General features: G+C 43.6%; 3 protein-coding genes and 2 long non-coding RNA genes across 23 annotated transcripts in view; 2 read left to right on the plus strand and 3 right to left on the minus strand.

Moving 5' to 3' along the window:
- Positions 1 to 565: 565 nt before the first annotated feature.
- IFT20 (intraflagellar transport 20) lies at positions 566 to 2,275 on the minus strand. 2 transcript variants are annotated; one of them, XM_015881101.2, is made up of 4 exons: positions 2,118 to 2,275; positions 1,950 to 2,035; positions 1,349 to 1,452; positions 566 to 936 (listed from the first exon to the last, which is right to left on the minus strand). In XM_015881101.2, exons 1-4 carry the CDS (start codon positions 2,242 to 2,244, stop codon positions 921 to 923), a joined length of 333 nt encoding a protein of 110 aa, XP_015736587.1. In that variant the 5' UTR covers positions 2,245 to 2,275; the 3' UTR covers positions 566 to 920. The 2 variants fall into 2 exon arrangements, with proteins under 2 accessions (XP_015736587.1, XP_015736586.1); XM_015881100.2 differs by having other exon boundaries at positions 566 to 1,012.
- On the plus strand, positions 2,237 to 15,273 carry TNFAIP1 (TNF alpha induced protein 1). Of its 12 annotated transcripts, none has more exons than XM_015881073.1 (8): positions 2,237 to 2,347; positions 3,746 to 3,941; positions 4,069 to 4,444; positions 5,758 to 5,927; positions 7,086 to 7,175; positions 7,264 to 7,316; positions 9,734 to 9,929; positions 10,495 to 15,273. In XM_015881073.1, exons 3-8 carry the CDS (start codon positions 4,228 to 4,230, stop codon positions 10,711 to 10,713), a joined length of 945 nt encoding a protein of 314 aa, XP_015736559.1. In that variant the 5' UTR covers positions 2,237 to 2,347; positions 3,746 to 3,941; positions 4,069 to 4,227; the 3' UTR covers positions 10,714 to 15,273. The 12 variants fall into 12 exon arrangements, with proteins under 12 accessions (XP_015736559.1, XP_015736563.1, XP_015736566.1 ...); XM_015881077.1 differs by having other exon boundaries at positions 4,148 to 4,444; positions 10,495 to 13,665; XM_015881074.1 differs by having other exon boundaries at positions 2,255 to 2,371.
- Positions 8,322 to 10,496, minus strand: LOC116654258. The gene is made up of 2 exons (XR_004309344.1): positions 10,359 to 10,496; positions 8,322 to 8,908 (listed from the first exon to the last, which is right to left on the minus strand). It is a non-coding gene; the product is annotated as an uncharacterized LOC116654258 (long non-coding RNA).
- Positions 14,739 to 16,303, minus strand: LOC107322743. The gene is made up of 2 exons (XR_001559033.2): positions 16,048 to 16,303; positions 14,739 to 15,848 (listed from the first exon to the last, which is right to left on the minus strand). It is a non-coding gene; the product is annotated as an uncharacterized LOC107322743 (long non-coding RNA).
- A 127-nt stretch (positions 16,304 to 16,430) lies between these two features.
- Positions 16,431 to 20,228, plus strand: part of SGSM2 (small G protein signaling modulator 2) — a 48,344-nt gene continuing 44,546 nt past the window's right edge. For all 7 annotated transcript variants that reach the window (XM_032448499.1, XM_032448501.1, XM_015881061.2 and 4 more), the window contains exon 1: positions 16,431 to 16,592. In XM_032448499.1, the coding sequence (XP_032304390.1) occupies positions 16,536 to 16,592 (57 nt within the window). In that variant the 5' untranslated portion in view covers positions 16,431 to 16,535. The remainder of the gene's footprint in view (positions 16,593 to 20,228) is intronic.

The raw sequence follows: 20,228 nt of genomic DNA on the forward strand, positions 1-20,228 counted from the left end.
TGAAGACTTGTGTAAAATTCTAGCAGGCTTCTTCAGTCACTGCTTTATTATTTCAGGACGTTACTGGTGTGTAACTTAAACCTCCCACAAGCTTTGAAAAGGGCAGCGTTTTCTTATGTGGTTGCCTAAAGACAGGTGTAAAATGCATCTATTGCTGTTTGAACAAGAGCCTTGATTTTAGGTCACAGACATTCAGTTTTTAAATGCCATGCTCATATCTATGGTCTGTATGCGTTCCTGGTGCCACTACACGCTGAGGGTTGTTTGTCTCATCAGTCTGAAGTCCTACGGTTAAATTGCAGTATTCCACTGCAATGTTACTTCAAACACAGTTTAATCTTAATTCTCTGTTCCTCTTTGTGTGCAACTGCCCCGTTCTGTTAATCACCAATTTTTCTGACCAGTTTAGGAATTCCCAGGCAGGAGTTACCAACCACTGCTTCTCTCTTTTGCACGTTATGCTGCTAGGAGTGTTAAAATGGCTATATGAGGGAAGTCCTTCATGATGACGATCCAGGGAGTCACAAACTTACGAGCTCCCCAGTAACAAAGCAGAAGAAGCTAATTCTGGTATGTCCAAGTAGGTGACAAACAAAAGTTTATTGCCTGATTTCATTGAAAGAGCTGTACATTTCAAAAAGGGAGAGAGACATTAACAGAGGAACAGCAGTATTAATTCAACTACAGATTGAATCTGAACTACTGACTGTATAAAACCTTTATAAAAATCAAAGGACAGAACAGTCTTACAGCTGTTAGAAAGCCCTCCTTATTGCCACTTGTAGTGTAACTCACACTGCATTAAAAAACACTTTTATTTGCACAAACCATCCTTATTTATTTGCACACAGTGAAAAATTGCATATTTCTGAAATAGTCAAAGAGTCTGGAATGCTCGTGTTTCCAAGCTGGTCTTTATCTTAAAGTCTTCTATTTCTGAAAAATAAATTGGTCAATGAATTCATTCTGATCCGCTTCAATTTTACACAGACTCTCATATTCTATTCGATATCTGAAAGACAAAGAAAATAGGTTACCAGCTGATATTTTAGTGCAGTGCTCACCAGTCTGAGAGCGAAGCTCAGGGCTTCGTGTGTGTCCTTTTTAAGGCAACAGTCACATGAATTAGACTTGACAGTTCTAAAAAGCCTTTAGAAGTCACCTGCCTGCCACTCTTACTGTTTTATTAATTTCCACAGTTGTATGATCTCACATCACCTCTATCCGGATAGCCACAAAGCCATTAGAAATGATCCTTCTCAGTACGTGGCTGTTTCTCTCACATCTACACAGCTTTCTTTCCCAACTATTACGTCCATGCCCCAAAAACACTTAATAGGAAGCTCACCTTTCCAGCTGCATCTTTTTCTCAGCTATTAAAGCCCGCAGCTGCTGTTCCTGTGCTTCCCTTTGCTTTGCTATAGACTTCAGCAGATTCCGTGCACCGATGGCCTGTCAAAACAGACGTTTGTGATGGATCTGTACAAGGAGTTTTAACCCCTTTCACTACCAGCAGGTCGCGATGAAAGTCTTTCAGCCGTGCTAAGAGCAAAGGGGGCATCGTCCTGCTGGATGGGCTGTGGAGCAAACACAGTCCCTGTAGGGGCTGGGCGGGTTGAGGCATCTGAGGCTTCCTTCCAACCTGGGATATTCCTAACAGTGTGAAATAAACTGACCCCCTGGTGGCTGCTACCAACAGGAGGCTCAGGAGTTTCTCCCACAGAACAAACAAGGGAAAAGTAATCACAGCTGTGCTGAAAATTCATCTCCAACCCCATAATAAAGTGAGAAGATAAAGAGCGCTTGGTGACGTGTATTAGTGCACGTTTCTGAGGTAGTTACAGAGGTTTTTACTGCGTGAATCGTTGGACAGCCCTGTCCTCAGAGCCCACCATGAGCTGCGTCCTGCCAGGAGGTGTGACTACAAGGACAGCCCCAACGGACCGTACCTTCATCTTCTCGCTCTCGACAGCTCTGGCCAACTGGTCCATGAGCTCGATCAGGCCGCCCACCGTGCTCTGGAATTGCGCTATTTCTGAAAGAAAAACGGTCCCGCGTTCGTGGCTGTCAGCGCTGCGCGGAGTGAAGCGGCGCCCCCCGCCCCGCCCCGCACTCACTGTCCACGAAGGCCTTGCACTCCTCGCGGAGCTGCGCCGTTTGCTGCGCCACGTCGGGGTCGAGGACGCGCAGCTTGTTGAGCTCGTCGAAGTGCAGCCCCGCCGCGCCCAGCGCCTCCTGCGCCATCCCGGCACCGCTCGGATACACGGAGCCACAGGAAGCGCTGCAGGGTGCGGCGCAGCGCGCAGGAAGTGACGGGCTGCAGCGGGGGGGACGGCGGCCACGGGCGGTGAGCGGACTGTAGGGCCGGGCGGTGAGCGGACTGTAGGGCCGGGCGGTTCGGTGACGTGGGGCCGCGCGGGCGGGGCTGCGGACGCGGAACTTCGGTGTGGCCGCCGCGTTCGGGCCGGGGACGTTGCGGAGGCCACGGACGCGCCGCCCGACGGCCCCGCGACACCCGGTCGGCGCTGCCCGGACAGGCCGGAGCGGCCCGCGCAGCCGGTACGGGGCAGGGGAAGAGCGGGGCGGGGCGGAGCGCGTGTCCGGGCCCCGCCGGTTCAGCTCGGGGCGCAGTTGTCGCTTTGTCCTGTTGCTTTCTCTGCTTTGTGCGTCTTTTTTCCTTTGTCTCTTCTCGTTTTCTCCCCTCGCGCCGTTAGTCCCGCTCCTTTTCGTGGCCGTGCTGAACAGGGGCCGCTTCCTGACGGCGGTGCCGTTGTTGTGCTGCGCTCCGGCCGGAAGGGAAACGGGGCAACATTTATGCGTGTGTTAATGTGGGTAATTAAAGGTTCAGTCTGTGTTTATCGCAGGAGCCTCCTACGTGATCGATGATCAGGGACCTCAGTGACGTTTTGTCTCCCCGGACACGCTGTGCAGCGGGTTCTCATTTTGCTTTTTGGTTGTTTTTTTGCTTCGTCCTTCTTGGTCAGAAACGTAGCGACGTGCCGGAGGTGCGGCAACTACAGAAACCTTCACTAGTGCACGTGTTCAGAGATGCCGCTGCTGAGACTGGAAAGCTTCGTGCACACCCAGAGCTCGTTACGGACTCTGGCTGTCCTTAAAAACACGCTTTTATTTTGGAGGAAGGGCTCCTGTGGTCTGAAGCAGGATGGGACACCGAGGGCAAACCTGCAGCCCTGAGCCATGGTGCTGTTTTCTCTGGAGGTTGTAGGTGTAGGACAGTGCGCTGCTGCTGCTGCTTCTGGTTTACTTCGGTGTATGACAATATAACCTAGAGTTGACAAAAAGTAACTTTGTTGCTGGCAACATGGATTTCTCTGGAGCTGCTTTATTTGTGCAATTAACTTCTTACAGAACACAACTGTAATAAGCAGCTGCTAGTTGCTGTTGCTGGGTTACTGGTGGGGAATTGCTCCTCTGAGCAATATTGTGCTGGCTTTTAACTGAGACAAATACTCCAAAGACCAGACATTTTTTAGGCGTACCCATCCTGAAACAATAATAATAGAAACTACATGACATCGACTGTTGGTTTTTCTAGGAGTGAAGGGGGGAAAAGAAGTAGAATAAAAGGAGTTTCGAGGAAATAGAATGTAATGTTCCAGCACTGCAGTATCAAGTCGTTTGAAGAAGTTGGAGCTGCTATAAGAATATCACGTTAAAATATTTTTTATGTAATCGCCAGATGAAAGAATTGGACAAAGCTCTTCCATTTGTTTCCCTCCTGCAGGCAGAAAAGTTATTTCGGGAAGTTGAACGGGATCTGAATCCCATCTAGCACTTAACCTTGGGCTGCAGTGTTGTGTGTTGATTGTAATGCTGGCTGAAGACTGAATAACAGGAAGCCCAGAGGAGTTCAGCTTGCCTCACTAACAGTAATGAAGTCGTAATATGACTGTGATGTTAAACAGCTTCTGTATTGCTGTGTAAGTTGTTTGAAAATACACCTGCATTTTGTTTTGTCAGCACATTTGTAGGTGTGTCCTTAAGAATGTACTGAATTTGTCTCTTCGTTGTGGGCTTCATGGCTTTGTTTCTTTGTGTAAATTCTAGGCTTCTGTGTTGATCTTAAACATTTCCATTCCAAGAGTCTGGTGGCTATGACCATTTTTGCCTTCCCATCTTCGCCCAGTGACTCGTGACTCGTTGCCAATCACGGCGGAATCCATCAAACCCACACTCTGCAGGGTCGTCATCTACCTACAGAAGGAGATGTCGGGGGACACGTGTCTAACCACCACCCTGTGTCCAGCTGTGGGCCCCAAGCCTAAAACCTGCAGCTTCAAAGTCGGCAGCCTCGGTAACAAGTACGTGCGACTAAATGTCGGGGGCTCCTTGTATTACACTACAGTGCAAGTCCTGACCAGGCATGACACGATGTTGAAGGCCATGTTCAGTGGCAGAATGGAAGTTCTCACAGATAAGGAAGGTAAGTAAATGTCTTTTGTTGTTGAGAATCTTGTAAAACAACTATTGGAGTATTTTTTTGTTTGTTTTTAATGCATATTAAAGCTATGCTCAATGAAGGGTGTGGAGAAAGCTGTATTCCAAAAGGAGCCAGGAACATCAGGCTGCCAGATCCCATTGGCTCTACCTGTGCTTTATATAAATTGTCCTTTTGTTATTAAAATTAACAAGCAGAAGGGCTGGTTCTCTTTCCTGCAGTCACAGGTGGTAGGCAGATCGTTGATGTTTTTATGAAGACTGGACAGTATGTGGGCTGTCATATCTACAGTGCATTAATCAAAATGTCTTTAGGGAGGGGAGAGTCAGTTTTCAGCTTTAAAACTCAACACAGCCTTGATTGCTGTGTTGAAGATTTTCAGATAGGCTGAATCTTGTTGAGTGTCACGTAAGGCTGAATCTGTTTGGCCCAGCAGTTCTGTGTAAGAGCCCCAATCTACCAGAATGGAGGATGAGATTTGTCTTCAGGCAGCTTTAGCTGGAGAATCTGGCAGTGGTTTAACCCTCTTTCCTATGTTACCTTATATGTCTAGATCCTAAAATATAAAGAACTTTGGGTTTTTTTTTTTGGTTTTTTTTTTTTTTTGGTCTGCCTTCCACTTCATGAACAATGATTGGGCACTTTATTAAGCCCTCTGTCTGTGTGTGTCCTTTGCTATTGTTTGCCAGCAAGTCAGACATCCTGTTTCCCAGTGAATGTGACTGCAGGGAAGTTTCAGCATCACAAAAACTGTCTACTGCTGTTTCCTGTGCTGGATCCCCCCGTTCCTCGTCTTCCTGATCCATCCTTGTCCTGTTCCTTCCTCCTGTTTGGATACTGGAGCAGCATTTTTCCCTCACTGGATTTGTCAATTAAATAGATGTGCACTGGTGACTTCCTGTAGTAATTAGAAAGGTTTATGCCTTTAATTGGAACAAAATACAAAAAGGATGAAGCACAGAAAATAACTTTGGTACAATGGCTGATCAATAGATACGGTGCAGTCAAGTTCTTGCTGCAGTTTTTTAAATGTCAAGTGATAGGAAGCTCATGGCTTCTCTTCTGAGGTGCTGGAAAGTAGTGAGAATACAGACAAGGTGCCAAGGGAGAGGTTCCGCTGTTAGTTTCTGTTCTGTAACAAATACCAATTTGTTGAAAGTCAGTGAAGTCTTCCCCTGAATGGAATCAGAAGAATGTCTTGTAGTTTCAGGCAGCAGCTGACTCACTGGGGAGGTTTGTTGGGTTTTTTTGCCTCCTAGCGTTAAGCTCACTGAAATGTTATGGTGATTATTTTTCAGGATGGATCCTTATAGACCGTTGTGGGAAGCACTTTGGAACCATTTTAAACTATCTCCGAGATGACACAATTGCACTTCCAAAACACAGACAGGAGATCAAAGAGTTGATGGCAGAAGCCAAGTATTATCTCATTCAGGGCTTAGTTGACATGTGCCAAGCAGCTCTGCAGGTAAGAAATGGAAGTAGCCAAAGTAACATAGCAAAAATTCAACAGCAGCTAATTAAGTTCTTGACCAGTCCGTTTATCAAACCCTTGGTTTTCCTTGTTCCATACGCACTCTGCAGTGCTTTGGATAGAGAAAATATCTGGTGTATGATCTCCCTGGATATGTTTTCAGACCTATGTGCTGTCACAGTGTGGCCTTCCAGACTTCTTATGCCTGAGCTCTGAAAATCCTTGACAGTGTAATAACTTTTTCCAAGTTTAAGATTTCCAAGATTAAGCGCTGTTTACTTCAAGGACTTCTCTATCATTTCATTACTATATGTTGCAAATATGTAAATCTGAGTTAGCATTATTAACTCACCCAGTTCCTATGAGTTTGAGTTCAGCTGATTTAAATCAGTTTGTTTGGTAAGCTTTTTAATAAGGCTAGCCCAAATATTTTATACATGGTTAATAATATTTCTTGTAGGACAAAACTAAATACTTAATAAATACCTCATGCAGTAGGTTCAATATGCTTCTTATATCCTCTGAATAAGATGTAAAGGTACACTGATAATTTTCCTTCTGGTTTGGAATTCAAAACATGTCTTCTAGAAACAAAATGTTCCAAGGCTTTCTTACCAGCTATTGAGCTCTCCTTAATTTGCTACACGAGGAATCTGGTTTCACAGACTGTACCACACATTCTTGATTGCTGCTTTTGTATCACAAGGGACTAAAGTCCGTTTTGGTGACGTACTGTTCTTGCCGAATGTTCAGTTCATCATGACTGATATTCTTCTATACTGCAGTCTTTTGATTTGATTAAAACTCATACTATCCTTTTCTTCAAAAAAGGACAATAATAAACCCACTTAAAGCAGATATGACTTGAGCTCAGAGTCTTTGCTATAGCTAAGAAGGACGTTCACCTGCATCCCAGTATTTCAATTATTCCTGCCTTCTGGGAATAAGAAATCTCTCCACTGTATTTCTGGGTTGCAGATCAAAGTAATGCTCTGTGGTTACTATAGCAACACAGAGCTTTTCCTTTGCATCACAGGGTTTGGAAACATGGCTGGAGGGTTTGGAAGAGCAAGCAGCAGCAGATGTTAGCTTTAGCATTTATGTCTCTTGAGGTTTATTTCTATTTCTTTTCCTTTTTTTTCCTCAAAACAGGACAAGAAAGACTTGTATGAACCTGTCTGTAACATCCCTATTATCACATCTCCTAAAGAAGAAGAAAGACTGATAGAATCGTCAATGAAAGTAACTGCTTTTCTCTATCAATTCACTGAATTTTTGCTAAACATATTCTAAGACAAAGCTTAACCTTTTTTTTTTTTCCTCCCGTTAGCCTGTTGTTAAGCTGCTGTATAACAGAAGCAACAACAAATATTCTTACACCAGGTATGTCACCAAGTATTTCTTCCACTGGGAAAGTTTAACTTTGGGGGTGAAGGAAGGTGTGGTACAGCCTACCTTGTATTTTATTATTGAGCTTACAAGAGTGTTGTTATGTGGATTTGAGTAAAGTTATTTTTGGTTTATATGAATCCAAATGACATTTTGAGGATGTGAGAAACTTATCTGAAACGTTGTGCTGGAGGTGTGTGCCTGAGAAAGATGAACAGAAATAAGGGACGAGAAATACAAATGATGAGGCTACTGGCTGAAATAGTATAGAATGCAAACTATTAACAGGGTGTTTGCTTTTCAGGGCAAAGCCAATGCAGCCATGATTCCTCCCTTCTAAGTTTTGCACTCTGTTTACCCTGAAATTCTTGATGTTCCATCTCTTTCAGTGACTCCAGATGAGTTAATTATTTGGCTACAAAGGAAAGCAAAGCATCTGTTCTGCTCAGGAACAACCCAGATAGGGCCAGTGCAAGAATTCACTGGCTTTTAGTTTTATGCTTTAGTTTTATGGTTTAACTATCAGTATCCATTTATTGTGATGCTATCAGAATGGCTCTGGATTTTCCCAAGCTGGTCACTGTAGTGATCTGAGTAATCCTTGATGCTATGCAAAGTCCTTGGTTTCAGCCTTTCAGTCTAACATGCAATCTTGGAAGGTTTTTTCTCTAGGCAAACTGACTGTGTGTCAGAGAGATGAATTCTAACAATCATGAAATTTCAGGTAGTCAGGAAATGCTACCTGAGGGAGTGCTGAAGAGCAGCCTGTTTTTTAGCATTTTGTATCTGCCAGTCATTCTGCACTCCTCCTGGTGTTATCCTCTAGTTTATGGCAGAAATGTTAAAGCAAGTGCAGAATAGCATATTAGTCATCATGGCTCTGGAAATGTAAACATGCTAGCAATGAGAGCAACAGAATCCTAGATACCAGGAGCTGCTGGTATCGCAACTAGCTGTAGGATTCTAATTATTCCTTGCACATAAATCTTCATGCCTTGATGGTGTTTAAATGAGGAATCTTTATTTAAAATTCAGTGCTGGCTGCTAACAACCAAAGGTTATCTCCTTCTGTTATTCCTAATCAACATTATGAAAGGAGTTTTCTTAGTTACACAGTCATTGTGGTCATGTATCAGAAATGGATGAAGACTTCTAAATTCTTTTTGTAGCTCTGCACTTGATAAAGCCTGGGATTTGTTACTGGCTGAATCCCAAATTGCTTTCATCACATGATATCTTAAGAGCTGGAGATTTTGTTGGGTTGCACATCATGCTTATTTGATTTAGATCTGAACAGGACATCTTGGACAAAGCATTTTATGTACAGCCTAGTCAGCTGTCATTAGCAGCAGTGTCTTGAATCGCAAGTATTCGTAGCCTTCTGGGACTACTTCCAAAAATTAGGGTACTGCACACAGAAATATAATTTCATTCCTCTGGGTAGGTTCATGGCAGCAAAGTGCAAACCTTTAGCTTTTGGATGCAGTGAGAAAGGAACTTTGTTAAAGCTGGTAAGGTTAGCTTTGTTGTTGTGTCAATAATATGCTTGCCATCTTCCGCATATCTGCACACAATTTCCTAGCCACCTATAAAATGAGATCAAAAGGTGCACAGAATACAAGCTTTAGATAGAGCAGCATTCAAGCTAATATCAGAAGAATAATACTTTTAACCTGTTTCTTTAATTTGTTCAAACTGGATGTTTGTTTGTCATTATGTTCTAATTTAAGTAATATCTTAAATTTTAAGACTAACTTTCTGATGGTTCTACTTGATTTTAAAGTTTCATGATACTTATTCCTTTCTCCAGAACATCTAGAACTTGCTTGGAAAGCTAATCAAGTTCCTAAATTGTTCTTCCTTTCAGTAAAACACAATTTACTAAATAATGTATCCACTCTAGAAATTGGTATGAGGGATGGCTAGTCTTACATGCAGAACACAGTCATTTTTAGCTACCCTTTGTCTACATTGTGTCTACATGGACTACTCAGACTTGGCTGTTACTGAGCTAAACAGAATCATAGAATCAACAAGGTTGGAAAAGACCTAAAAGACCATCCAGTCCAACCATTCACCTATTACCAATACACAGAACTGCAGTTAGCATATGATTTAATTGTCTTGAGCATAAGTCAGGAGATAATTGCAGATAGTTAACGTAATTATTTGGGAAATTATGCTGTCATTATTAATTATGTGACTTCTGAAGGCTGGTGTGTTTGTTCATGAAAATCAGAGCACCTTATTTGTATCTGTAGTTGGCTATTATCCTCTCTTTTCTTGGCAGCATATGGCAATGAGTCACTACTTATATTCTGCAGTTAGATCAATGCTTAAAACTGTGGTGGAATAGGCATGAAACTCTGTAGAGATAGCCAGTGAAAAATAAAATCTTGTTGTTGTTACAGCAATTCAGATGACAACTTACTGAAGAACATAGAGCTGTTTGACAAACTCTCTCTCCGATTCAATGGCAGAGTTCTTTTCATTAAGGATGTTATAGGGGATGAAATCTGCTGCTGGTCTTTCTACGGGCAGGGACGGAAGATTGCTGAAGTCTGTTGTACCTCTATAGTGTATGCCACAGAGAAGAAGCAAACCAAGGTACAGGAGTTTTACCCACTTGTCTATTACAGTTTGTAATAAATCAGTTGGATAATGCATAGTGGAAAGATGTGGATAAACCAAATTGCTTGGGGAAAGCAGTGTCGTTTCTTAGGGAGATTTTGATACTGGGAGTCATAAATATTGACTGGAATTGATGGTCAGTGACCTCCATGTTACTTGGGTGGCTCACTGCTTAGAGGGCTGCTGCATTATCTGGTATTTGGTCAAAGAGGGCATGTAGAATTCAGAGAATACTGAAGGACTCCAAATGGTAATTCTGACAGCATGGTCTTTTTAGCACTAATCTGTAAAGTGGATGGAATTTGTGTCCCAAAACCACGTAAATGCCTATAAACTCTTCTCTAGTTAAGCGAGGATTTTATTATACCTACCTAAGTTTATTTCATTGCAGTTACTTAGACTTACCAACTTTGTTTCTGCTGCACTGATGTAGTCATCATATGTAATTTGACTAAATGGTTGTGTCTGTTATTTCTGGGCTGATGTTCCAGTCAGGTTACCCTGTTTAGATCAGGAAAATGACATCTGCTGTTCTTTGTAGGTTGAATTCCCCGAGGCACGTATTTATGAGGAAACTCTAAACGTCTTACTGTACGAAACACCGCGAGTTCCTGATAACTCTCTGCTGGAAGCAACCAGCAGGAGCAGAAGCCAGGCCTCTCATAGTGAGGATGATGATGGTTTTGAACTTCGTGACCGAGTGCGTCGAATCCATGTGAAGAGATACAGCACCTATGACGACCGTCAGCTTGGCCACTAGTCAGTTGATGAGAGAAGGGTTGGTTTCAAGGCTTGTATCAATATTCTTTGAGGGAGATCAGGAAGTAGGGAGGGATCAGTTGGACTCTGGACTGATTTTCTTTTGGCTTCTTGTCTCCCTAGAGAAGCAGATGGGCATTTATGCACACAAAGCAACACTAAAGGCCAAGGGCTTTAAGAACTAAGATGTTTGTTTTGCACCACGTGCTTCAAACACAGACTGGCCCCTTTTTCATGAGACATGAGAAAAGGATTCCAAAACACTGATTCTGACCATTTGTGGTTGCTCTTTTATATCTAATGACGTGCTATATATCTTACTTCTTGTGGGAAGTACTGCTTTTCCTGAATGAGATGGAGTGATTTGAAAATATTATTTTCAGTTACCTGTCCTTTTTAGGGTTTGGTGTAATGGAACTTCCAGTTTTTGAATCAAGATACTGAAGAAAGAACTCAAACATGACTACTTCTACCAAACACTACAGCTGATAACCCCTGGAGGAGACAGTTAGCTATCCGCTAGTCTGATGCACTGCATATGTGATTTCTTACAAATATTTTGCCTTTATGCACATACAGCAATTTGTGTTCCAGTATACTTGTATTTAAAATTCATTAATTCTAAGGCATGCTCCTTCTGAGAAGTCAAATCATCAAAAAATCTCCCCCTATGAAAAATAAGAAATATCTGAAAATTTAAATAATACAGAATGACTTGTTATGGGAGCTAGAAAAATATACATGGTGAAGGAGGGAAGTTTTTCAAATAAGAAAACTCCAAGAACAGATTGTGGCAGGGTTGGCATTGTTCAGGGCTTTGATAGCGTGATACTGTTCATGTAAACAATTACATATTACATTTATATTAGTTTCCCCCTGTGGCCCAAAAGTGTTATTTGATGTGCAATTTATCTGGCAACGGGAAAATAATGCAGTGGCTGGGGAAGTGCAGACAATATTGATACACAGTTGTAATGCTAGATAATAATATACTGGAGAGTTAGTTAAAGTTTTGTGTTCTGAATCACATCTAGTGCATAGAAGTTGAAGTAGAGAGAAGAATAATCATAAAAACTTTGCTCTGGCATGCAGAAGGCTATGGTCAGGGGGAAGAGATGGTAAGCTGAAATATCAGCTTTATTCCATATTATGAGTGCTTGATTGAGTGCTAATTTTAGAGAATTCTCCAGAAGATTGGAGTCCCAGCTGTTTTGCACATTGGGTCTCTAGAAAAACTTCGATGTTTAGTATGGAAAGTTGCTAATTTCTTTTTAACTGTTTGATTGTATGTTTCAAAGATAGGTTGCAGATTCAAATTTTACCACTGTTACAAATGGTTATTACTCAAGGTTGCTTATTGACACATTTGTACATGTGTCAGTGGCTTAGCACGCTCCACCACTGCTTTTATTTCCCTATATGTTATGTGAAGGTGGAAGGCTCAGATTCCATTATGGTTAGCCTTGAACTCCATTAACCAGTGCCGAAATTACATATAAGTTGTAAAGCAAATTAATGCAAAATCAAATTCATGAAGTCTTAACTAAAATTAAGATATAAGATGATTTAAAAACAAAACAAAGGGGGGGGAAGGAACAAAACAGTGATTTCCATACAATTAGGGTTTTGAAAATGTAACTGTTAAGGCTTTGTAAGAAGACACATGGCTGCAAAATGTGGGAAGTTTATTGCCTCACTGGGCCTCCATGTGAAAGGCACTTACTTCTTTCTCCTCACATTCAGGAAGTAACTGCCACAGTAATGCACCTGCCTTTTTCTGAAAGGCCTCTTTAAAACTCTAACAACTTCTCTTTTTATATTGCTTTCTTCTAGTTGTTTCCCAGCTGATTTTTCTATTGTGCCAGGAAAAATACAGCTGCTGAGATTAGTTTTGACTACAAATTTTGGTTTTAATTGTGATAAAGCGTGATGTGGATTTTGTTTGTTTTTTAGTTGATTTTTCTTCACTGATACTATTTAAATTTAATCATGGTGGGTGCTTTGAAACCCACAGCAATATGGTCTTTTTGCTGTACTTGGTAGTTTCAGTTGAATCTTGTACTTTTTTTGTTTTTCCATTGTGTAACAAATAATTCTGCCATTTAAAATTCATATGCATGGCATTTGTATTTCTTGGCAAATGATTTTTTTTTTCATACTGTCATAGTGAATGTTAGCAGACTAAGTAAGTGACACAGGTCACTTTGCACAACTGTTCAAAGAAGTTATAAGCAGAAAAATGACATCTTTGCACATCATTTCTCTGAGGAGGGGTCAGGTTTGGGGAAAAGGTGTGGAAGAGAAGAAAGAGAATGAGGTGTAGAATGAGAATGAGGAAGAGAATGATCAGTGTGCTGGTTCAGATACTTCAATTAGTGGTTCACATCTGTGCTCACAGTATTCCTTAAGAGGACTGATCCAAGTTGTGGACTTCCTACTATGCTGTAAGAAGCTGGAGGGGAAAGGAGGGGAAAAAAAGCTTGTGCATTGATTTAGTTAGCTTTCTTTTCCTTGTATCCCATAGCAACAGTTGGTTTTAAAACTGTCATTTAAACAGACAAAACTATGGTCTTGGTGTTTGTCCTGATAAGGCTTTCAGGATGTGGCTGAGAAGATCTTAGGTGAAAAGCTGTGGTTGGATTTCACTAACAGTCCTATAGTTCCCTCCACTGGTGGACAGATCAAGAATTGGAAAACACCAGGAAATTCACGGTTAGGTGTGTGCTGGGATGTCTGCACAGCATTAAACAATAGTACTTTTAGAGACTCCCATCCAAGATACAGCTGCTGTGCTCCAGTTTCTGATAAAATCTGGAATGCCCTGGGTTGTTTCTTTCCTGACTGGTTGTGTAATTGCATAATTTACATGAAAGCTCAGGAATTGTAAATGCAGACATGAATTCTGCCATCATTTACACAGTTCAGAGATTAAACTTTTTTATTTCTTGTGCAAGGGGTACAAACTAATTTATTTTCTCTTAGAAGAGTCCTGCTTATCTGAAACTGTTCCAGTGTGGAATGTTAACTGAATGTTCTTTCCACCAAAATCATGACATATTGATAGTACAGTCTGACTGCTAAGCTCTGATAATTTTTAACACTGCAGCTTTGACGTAATATGTACTTTATATTCTCATCGTAATTTGCTTTACCTAGGTAAGCAATATAAGTTTTGACATACATACTAGAACATACTTGGACAACCTGGTATAATGGAAAAAAGCAGCACTGGAAAGGGTGATGCAGCATTCACTTGTTTGCAGTACGCTGACCCCTTTTAGAGCAAACAGCTGTGCTTCCTAAGAATATTCTCTGCTGGCTTTAAGAATCCCATTATCATCCCCACTAAGATTATACAGATTTCTAATTATATGCATTTGTCTCTGCTAATTAAGAGCAATGGCTTCCTACATAGAATATCAACATTGGATGTGTTTACTGATGTGACTGAATTTAAAGTAGCCATTAGGAGGAGGAAGTACCTCTTGGCCTCATTCATAACCTTACTTTCTTCACTTCTGAATTTAAGTGAACTTTTGCGCATTCTAACATTATATTAGTAGACTGAAAGAATGATGAAAAACATTAACTGACATTTATACACAAGCAATGTAATAAAGTGTTACTGATTCTCTAATGGGGTCCTAACATACTGAAAAACCACCTCAGCTTTTCGGCAGATGAGGAGCCTTGGTGCCTTGAGTGAATGTCTTATGTTAAGTAGTTCTTCAATATTGGTGTTAATTAGGCAATGTCAGAAGAGTGAGCTCTGCAGGAAAGCAGCCTCCAACTGCTTGATAAATGCCAAGGCAAAACTAAATGCTTAACCTTCACTTTGACATTTAGTTTTTGGAACAGGAGACATCTATCCTGTTATAACATTCCAGTGACTTCACATCTCTGCAATTTTTGGTTTAAAAATTAAGGAAAAAAAAAAAAAAGCTGACCCAAGCTTGAGACTGATACTGTGGTGTTCTGCTGCCTTTGGCCTGAAGCAGGCAATGCTTTTAAGCTTTGTATTTTAAGTTTTCAGACAGAATTCACTCTCAAATCCTGATGAAGTGTAATTTAGATTATGACCTGTGACAATCTTTGATGTTAAATCTTTATGGCCAGATTTCACATTGTGCATTCTGTTAGGGCAACTGAAGTCCTGTTAAGAGATGAGGGAACGTGACCTCTGTCTTCAGCTTTGCCACAAACTTAGTGACAGACACTAAGTCAGTTTTACTGTACGTGAATTTTTTCTCATCTGTAATAAAAGGGGGTAAGACTCTCCCCTACTTCAGAGGGATGTTGAAGCTTAGTTTCATAACAATAGAGCACTTTGGATTTCTACATTTTGTATCTGGAGGATAGTAAATGTGATTGTTTAAACTGATGTTCTGCAATCAAGCCATTTTCTTGTAGCACCGGGCTTAATTTTGTTTTTCTCTAACTTTTAAAGGTCAGTCTTATGAATAAAATAATAACCATATTAATTATTGAATAAGGTGTTTTCTCTGTTATCAGCGAGGTAAATGGAACACTGGTTTTTAATAAAGCGTTATATTTTACATTGCCCTTGTTTTCCTCCAGCATCAGAATTTTTTGCCTCAGTGTCTCAGTACTGCTGTTCTATGTTGTAGTTGTGATCCTCTCCCAGTGGTAAGGGGTCCCATGATACAGAAATAGTGGCTCAGGGTCTGTTTGCATTATGGATGTGTCCCCCCCCACCTTTCACCCAAGCCCTACAGGCTCTTGTTTTATAGTGTGCTGAGTGTGTTGCAGGCAGCTGGTTCTTTCTCTGGAATTTTCCTTTAGTTGTAGCAGTGTTGTTTTTTGTGTTCATGGAAATAGCTTCCTAAAAGGAATCACAGAGCATACTGCTCTGACGTTTAGGGCCACATGCAACTTCTGCTACCACAGAAGTAACACAGCTCCTCTTATGGAGATCAAGAACATATCCAGGCTGTAACTGAAGAGAAGGCTCTGGGGGCAGTGTCTGCTGTCTGTCCTATTTGGTTTTCCCACCTGTCTGAGCACAGACCCGTGGTTAATGTAGTGACAGTCCTTGCTTCCCGTGCCCGCAGCCTTCAGGGTGAGACTGACCGCTGCTGTAGTGGTGTCTGCTGTGGGGGTGGGCTGATGAATTAACTGCAAAAAAAAAAAACAAAACAAAAAAACACCTGACATTTCCACATGTTTTTGCAAAGTGCTGCCCTTTGGCCAAGACTAAACACGAAACTACCTGAGAATCGCACAAACCGAGCGTGCTGTTCGCTCTTCTACAGTTAATAAAGGAATATAAAGAAATAAGCCCTAGCAAGAGGCGGTTTAAACGCGTGTAACTGACCTGGTGCTTCAGCCCCTTCCCTTCTCACCAGGTGCGCTGCTGCAGCTCCCCCGAGTGCCGCACTGCCCGCGCCGTGTCGGTATCACAGCGGGGCGGCACCGCGGGATGCTGAGGGAACAGCGCGAGCGCGCGGCCCCCGGAGCCCCCTCAGCGCAGCGCGGCGGCCGCAGCTCGGCCCGCCCGTCTGTCGGCGCAGCCGCTGCGAAGCGGAGCTGCCGGCTCGAGCTCCCCGGCACCGCGAGCGGCAGCAGCGGGCAGGTGCGGTTCCGCCCCGGCTCCCGGTGTCGCCGCCCGCGGGCGGGCCGAGCCGCCTGACGTCAGCGGGAGCCGCGGAAGATGGCCGCGGAGCCGCGCGGTGCGCAGCAGCCCCTCCGTGCCGGGCCGGGCGGTGCCGCGCCTTCGCCCCGCGGGCGCTCCCGCAGCGGAGCCGCAGGACGGCTCTGAGCGCGGGGCTCGGCGCGGCGGGCGGCCCCGCACCCCGCTCCGCCATGAGCTGCTCGGCGGACGCCGCGAAGGAGAAGCTGCTACGGAACGTGAAGAAGGAGGTGAGGGCGGGAGTCGTCCCCGCGGAACCCGTTGCTGCGTGGGGCCGGGTCGCGGCTGTGCCTTGTGGGGCGGCTTCGGTCCGGTAACGGCACCCGGGGCGTTCCGCGTGACAAACGCGTTTAATCTCTTTTGCGGCGGGGCCGATAGTTCCACCCCGAGTAAATAAAATGAAGCTTTGGGCGGACTGGGTTAAAACCTGATTTCCCTTCGGGAGGTACTGAACGAGAAGTGCAGAATTGTGCTGCTCTCTGACGCTCCCGGTGCTGTTGGTGCCGAGTCGCTGCGCCCCGTGGCCTCTCTGGGCGCTCCGGGGAGAAGCGGAGCTCGGGGCGCCGCCGTGACAGCGCTGCGGGCGGGATGGCGGCTGTGCCCGCGGGGCGGTAGGAGCGGGGAGCCGGGCTGAGGCGCTTTGCGATACCCACGGTCCGACCGGGCTGAGTTTCGTCCCTGGGTCCGCTGTCCCCGAGCAGCGCTGGTGGCATTGGTGGCATTGGTAACAGCCGAGGCTGCGCCGGGCGTTCGTGTGGCGTTCCGGCTGTCACAGCTGCGTGCGGCTGTTCTTACATAAGAGCGAAGTGAGGATGTAATGATTATTCCTCACAGCAGGAGCAAGTTTTTCTAACAGCTGATCGCCCTCCCCTACCTGCTCACGCACGCGGTGTGTGCTGGGGAGCTGGGACGTGGTGGGTCGGTGCAGCTACAGGTGTGCTGCTTCGTTAAGGAACTGCACCGTAAGCTGGGGCCTCAGACAGAGCAGTACGGGCTTTGATACTGGATTGAGTGCGCTTGCTCTCATGGGTTAACATTTACATAGATAAATAAATCTGAGATGTGTTTTCTCAACGCTGTATTGTCCTACTACATGAAAGGGAAAAGGATTTTCATGATGTAGCTGGCTTGAGCAAAGCTGTGTGTGAGGCAAGAGCTGTGCACTGCACAGACGTGTTGGGGAACCCATCGTCAGCTCTGTGCTGGGTGAGGGAAGTGGTGTCGGGAGGTGCTGAGGTGGAGACTCTTCAGGCAGTCAGTAACACAGGCAGGAATTGAACACAACCCCTTTATTTCAACCTCAGTTTTTTCCACACAGCTTGTCTTGCTTCTATACTGTTTGAAAGTTCAACTATCCTGTGTGTATTCTCAAAGCTCTTGTTCTGTTCTTTAGTCCTTTGAAGCCGGGCTGTTCATCCTGTTGCATTATTTTCATGTTAGCTCAGTGTCTAATGGAGTTTGGGGTAATGTTATTTTTTTCCTGTATGGTGTTTACACCAATCCTATTAGGATTCAGTGAGTCTGCAGAATATAAAGGGGCAGCCTCTGAAGTCACTTGGTGCAAAGCAGGTTTTTTTATTGTCTATTCTCTTCCCCCACAGCAAAAACTTTGGCATTGTTCCTTTGGGAGAACTTGATGCTTTTTGCGGTGCTCAAATGGACTTTTCATTCCCTGCTGGTAACGAATGTATTTTGCTGACTCTGATAGGAAGGAGGATGTGTAATGTGTTTTCGAAATTACACTCTGCTGGGATTCGTGCTGAGGCTGCTTATAAGTTCACGTTTCAAACACCTCTCTCTGCAGGAAAATCTGTTGTGACAAGTAGGCTCATAAAACAAGATTTCTTGAGCTGTTTCGTTGTACCTTCTCAAATGAGAGTGTTTTGCCCTTTATGGATGTAAATACTCTTTCTAGCTGTGAAACAAACAGAATAACAACCACCTTAGCAGTTCCCCCATAAAAAAAATTTCAGAGCACTTTAGAAATGCAATTGCTCATCTTACAACTAAAACACAATGATTTTTAAGCAGAGATTGGTTAACTACTTTCATTTACACCACCCTGTTCTTCCAGCATAACAAACGTCAGTGCAGCAGAAGCAATCAATAAATGAGTGGTAGATGCAGAAGCTGAAGAAGGCAAAGATGTAATGATGTGAGAGATGAAATTTTCTTCCTTGGGGAAAAAATGTGATGGGTGTGAAATGTGTTCCTGGTTATTCCAGTGCTGTACAAGCACTGTTCTTTCCCTCTGACACTTACTGTCCTGATGGTGCATCTCCAGCATCCCATCATGATGCACAGTGCAAAAAAAGCAAAAATGAACAAAAATTGTAACGATATAACAGAAACTGAAAGAAAAAAAAAACAAAAACATTTCTCAATAAGTCAGGTTTGGTGTTTGACTGCCTCTGAAAGCACTGGCTGAGAGTCAGAGTAACCCATTATAACTCAGTGTCTGTTGAAGGAGCTTGCTCTGCCTTAGTGTGTGGGCAGAGCTACCATCACGATGTGCTTTGCTCCTCAGATGCCAGGATTTTTGCTTGGGTATCTTTTCCATTCTTATGGTTGGTAAACTTGGTGCATGTGAACGGAATGTCTTTGGAGACTGTCACTGCGGTCTGTTAAAGTAAAGCTTTCTGCAGTTCTCTTGCTTTGTTGCCACTTGTGGTTCATGAATGGAGGAACTGAAATAGAAGTTGATGTACTTACCGCTTTTCTGTGTGTTTGTGCCATCTGGCAAGAGTAGAAGGCTGACTGACTGCGTAAGCACTGACCTTACAGAGGAGGTGTAGGATGGAAGGAGCCTGTGGCACCTGGGGTGAACCTCTGTCCCAGGGAGCCACCTGAGGGGTTTTCTCTCCATGTTCCTGCTGCTGCCTCCTCCCTTGCAGCAATTCACAACAGACCAACAGTTCCAAGAGATTTCTCACCTATGCAGGTGGATGAACGAAGGTGGGAGGATGGGATGCTCGTGTTTATTTTAACGAGAATAAGTTGCACTTGATAAGGTGGATGCCTTTGTAGGCTCAGAAAGCTTCATTGACAAGTGCATTCCCAGAACAGACAATAGAGCCATAACAGCATAATTCCGTACAAAGAGAATGATGCAGAATTGGAGGGAAGGGCAGAGAGCTTCTGTTCCACTTGATCAGAAACAGTTTGACTGAACTTCTTGCCTAAGGCATCCCTGAACTGTGGCATTGAGCAATGACGTGGGACTGAAAGAACAGTGCATTCCAGCTTTTGAATCTTCACATATACTGACAGGGCCCTGAAAATGTGTTTTAACATGCAGTAGCTTCCTGAAAATTTGCAAAGAGCAGAAATTTGCTCTGCATTTGGTGGCAGCTGGGAACAGACCTTATTGTTCAGTTGGTCTATACTGCTTAGCTGGGGTTCCTAGATTTGAAAGCCAACAGTGGGCTGACCACATGGCACTGCTGCACAAAAGCGGTGTTGATTTATTGCATTCATAGTGCTGTTCTTTCTAATTGTGGCTACAGTTTAATTATTTTTTTCTTCCTGAGGATACAGAGTTGGGTCTACATCAGCTACGGAGCTTATGTTAATGTTAGTGTTAATTAACACTAATGTGCAGGGGTGCCTGGGAAGTGTGTGACAGCAGGAACTGCCTCCAAGCTCCTGAGTTCTAACTCCTATTAAACTACTCATCTTCCTGCCCATAGTCAGAGGCAGGATTCCAGTTACTGTTCTCTGGGGAGCTGGGACTGAAATCTTAGCTGCAGTCTTAAGGACTTAATGGTGCCTAAATTCAAATCTATAAACTTCAGTCACACATGCATGACTTATCCTGGAGCTGCTCCCTGGTGCTCCTTCTCCTAGCTACCTTAGTGCTAGTGGCA

This window comes from Coturnix japonica, chromosome 19, assembly GCF_001577835.2.
Source record: "Coturnix japonica isolate 7356 chromosome 19, Coturnix japonica 2.1, whole genome shotgun sequence".
Lineage (NCBI taxonomy): Eukaryota > Metazoa > Chordata > Aves > Galliformes > Phasianidae > Coturnix > Coturnix japonica.

Bases quoted from the DNA above. Each gene is read 5' to 3' on its own strand.
- IFT20 (XM_015881100.2), bottom strand. From the start codon at position 2,244: ATGGCGCAGGAGGCGCTGGGCGCGGCGGGGCTGCACTTCGACGAGCTC. The intron at 2,036-2,117 runs GTGAGTGCGGGG...TTTTTCTTTCAG, and splicing joins GTGCAAGGCCTTCGTGGACA to AAATAGCGCAATTCCAGAGC. The intron at 1,453-1,949 runs GTACGGTCCGTT...CTGTTTTGACAG, and splicing joins TCGAGAGCGAGAAGATGAAG to GCCATCGGTGCACGGAATCT.
- TNFAIP1 (XM_015881073.1), top strand. From the start codon at position 4,228: ATGTCGGGGGACACGTGTCTAACCACCACCCTGTGTCCAGCTGTGGGC. The intron at 5,928-7,085 runs GTAAGAAATGGA...TCCTCAAAACAG, and splicing joins TGTGCCAAGCAGCTCTGCAG to GACAAGAAAGACTTGTATGA. The intron at 7,176-7,263 runs GTAACTGCTTTT...TCCTCCCGTTAG, and splicing joins TGATAGAATCGTCAATGAAA to CCTGTTGTTAAGCTGCTGTA.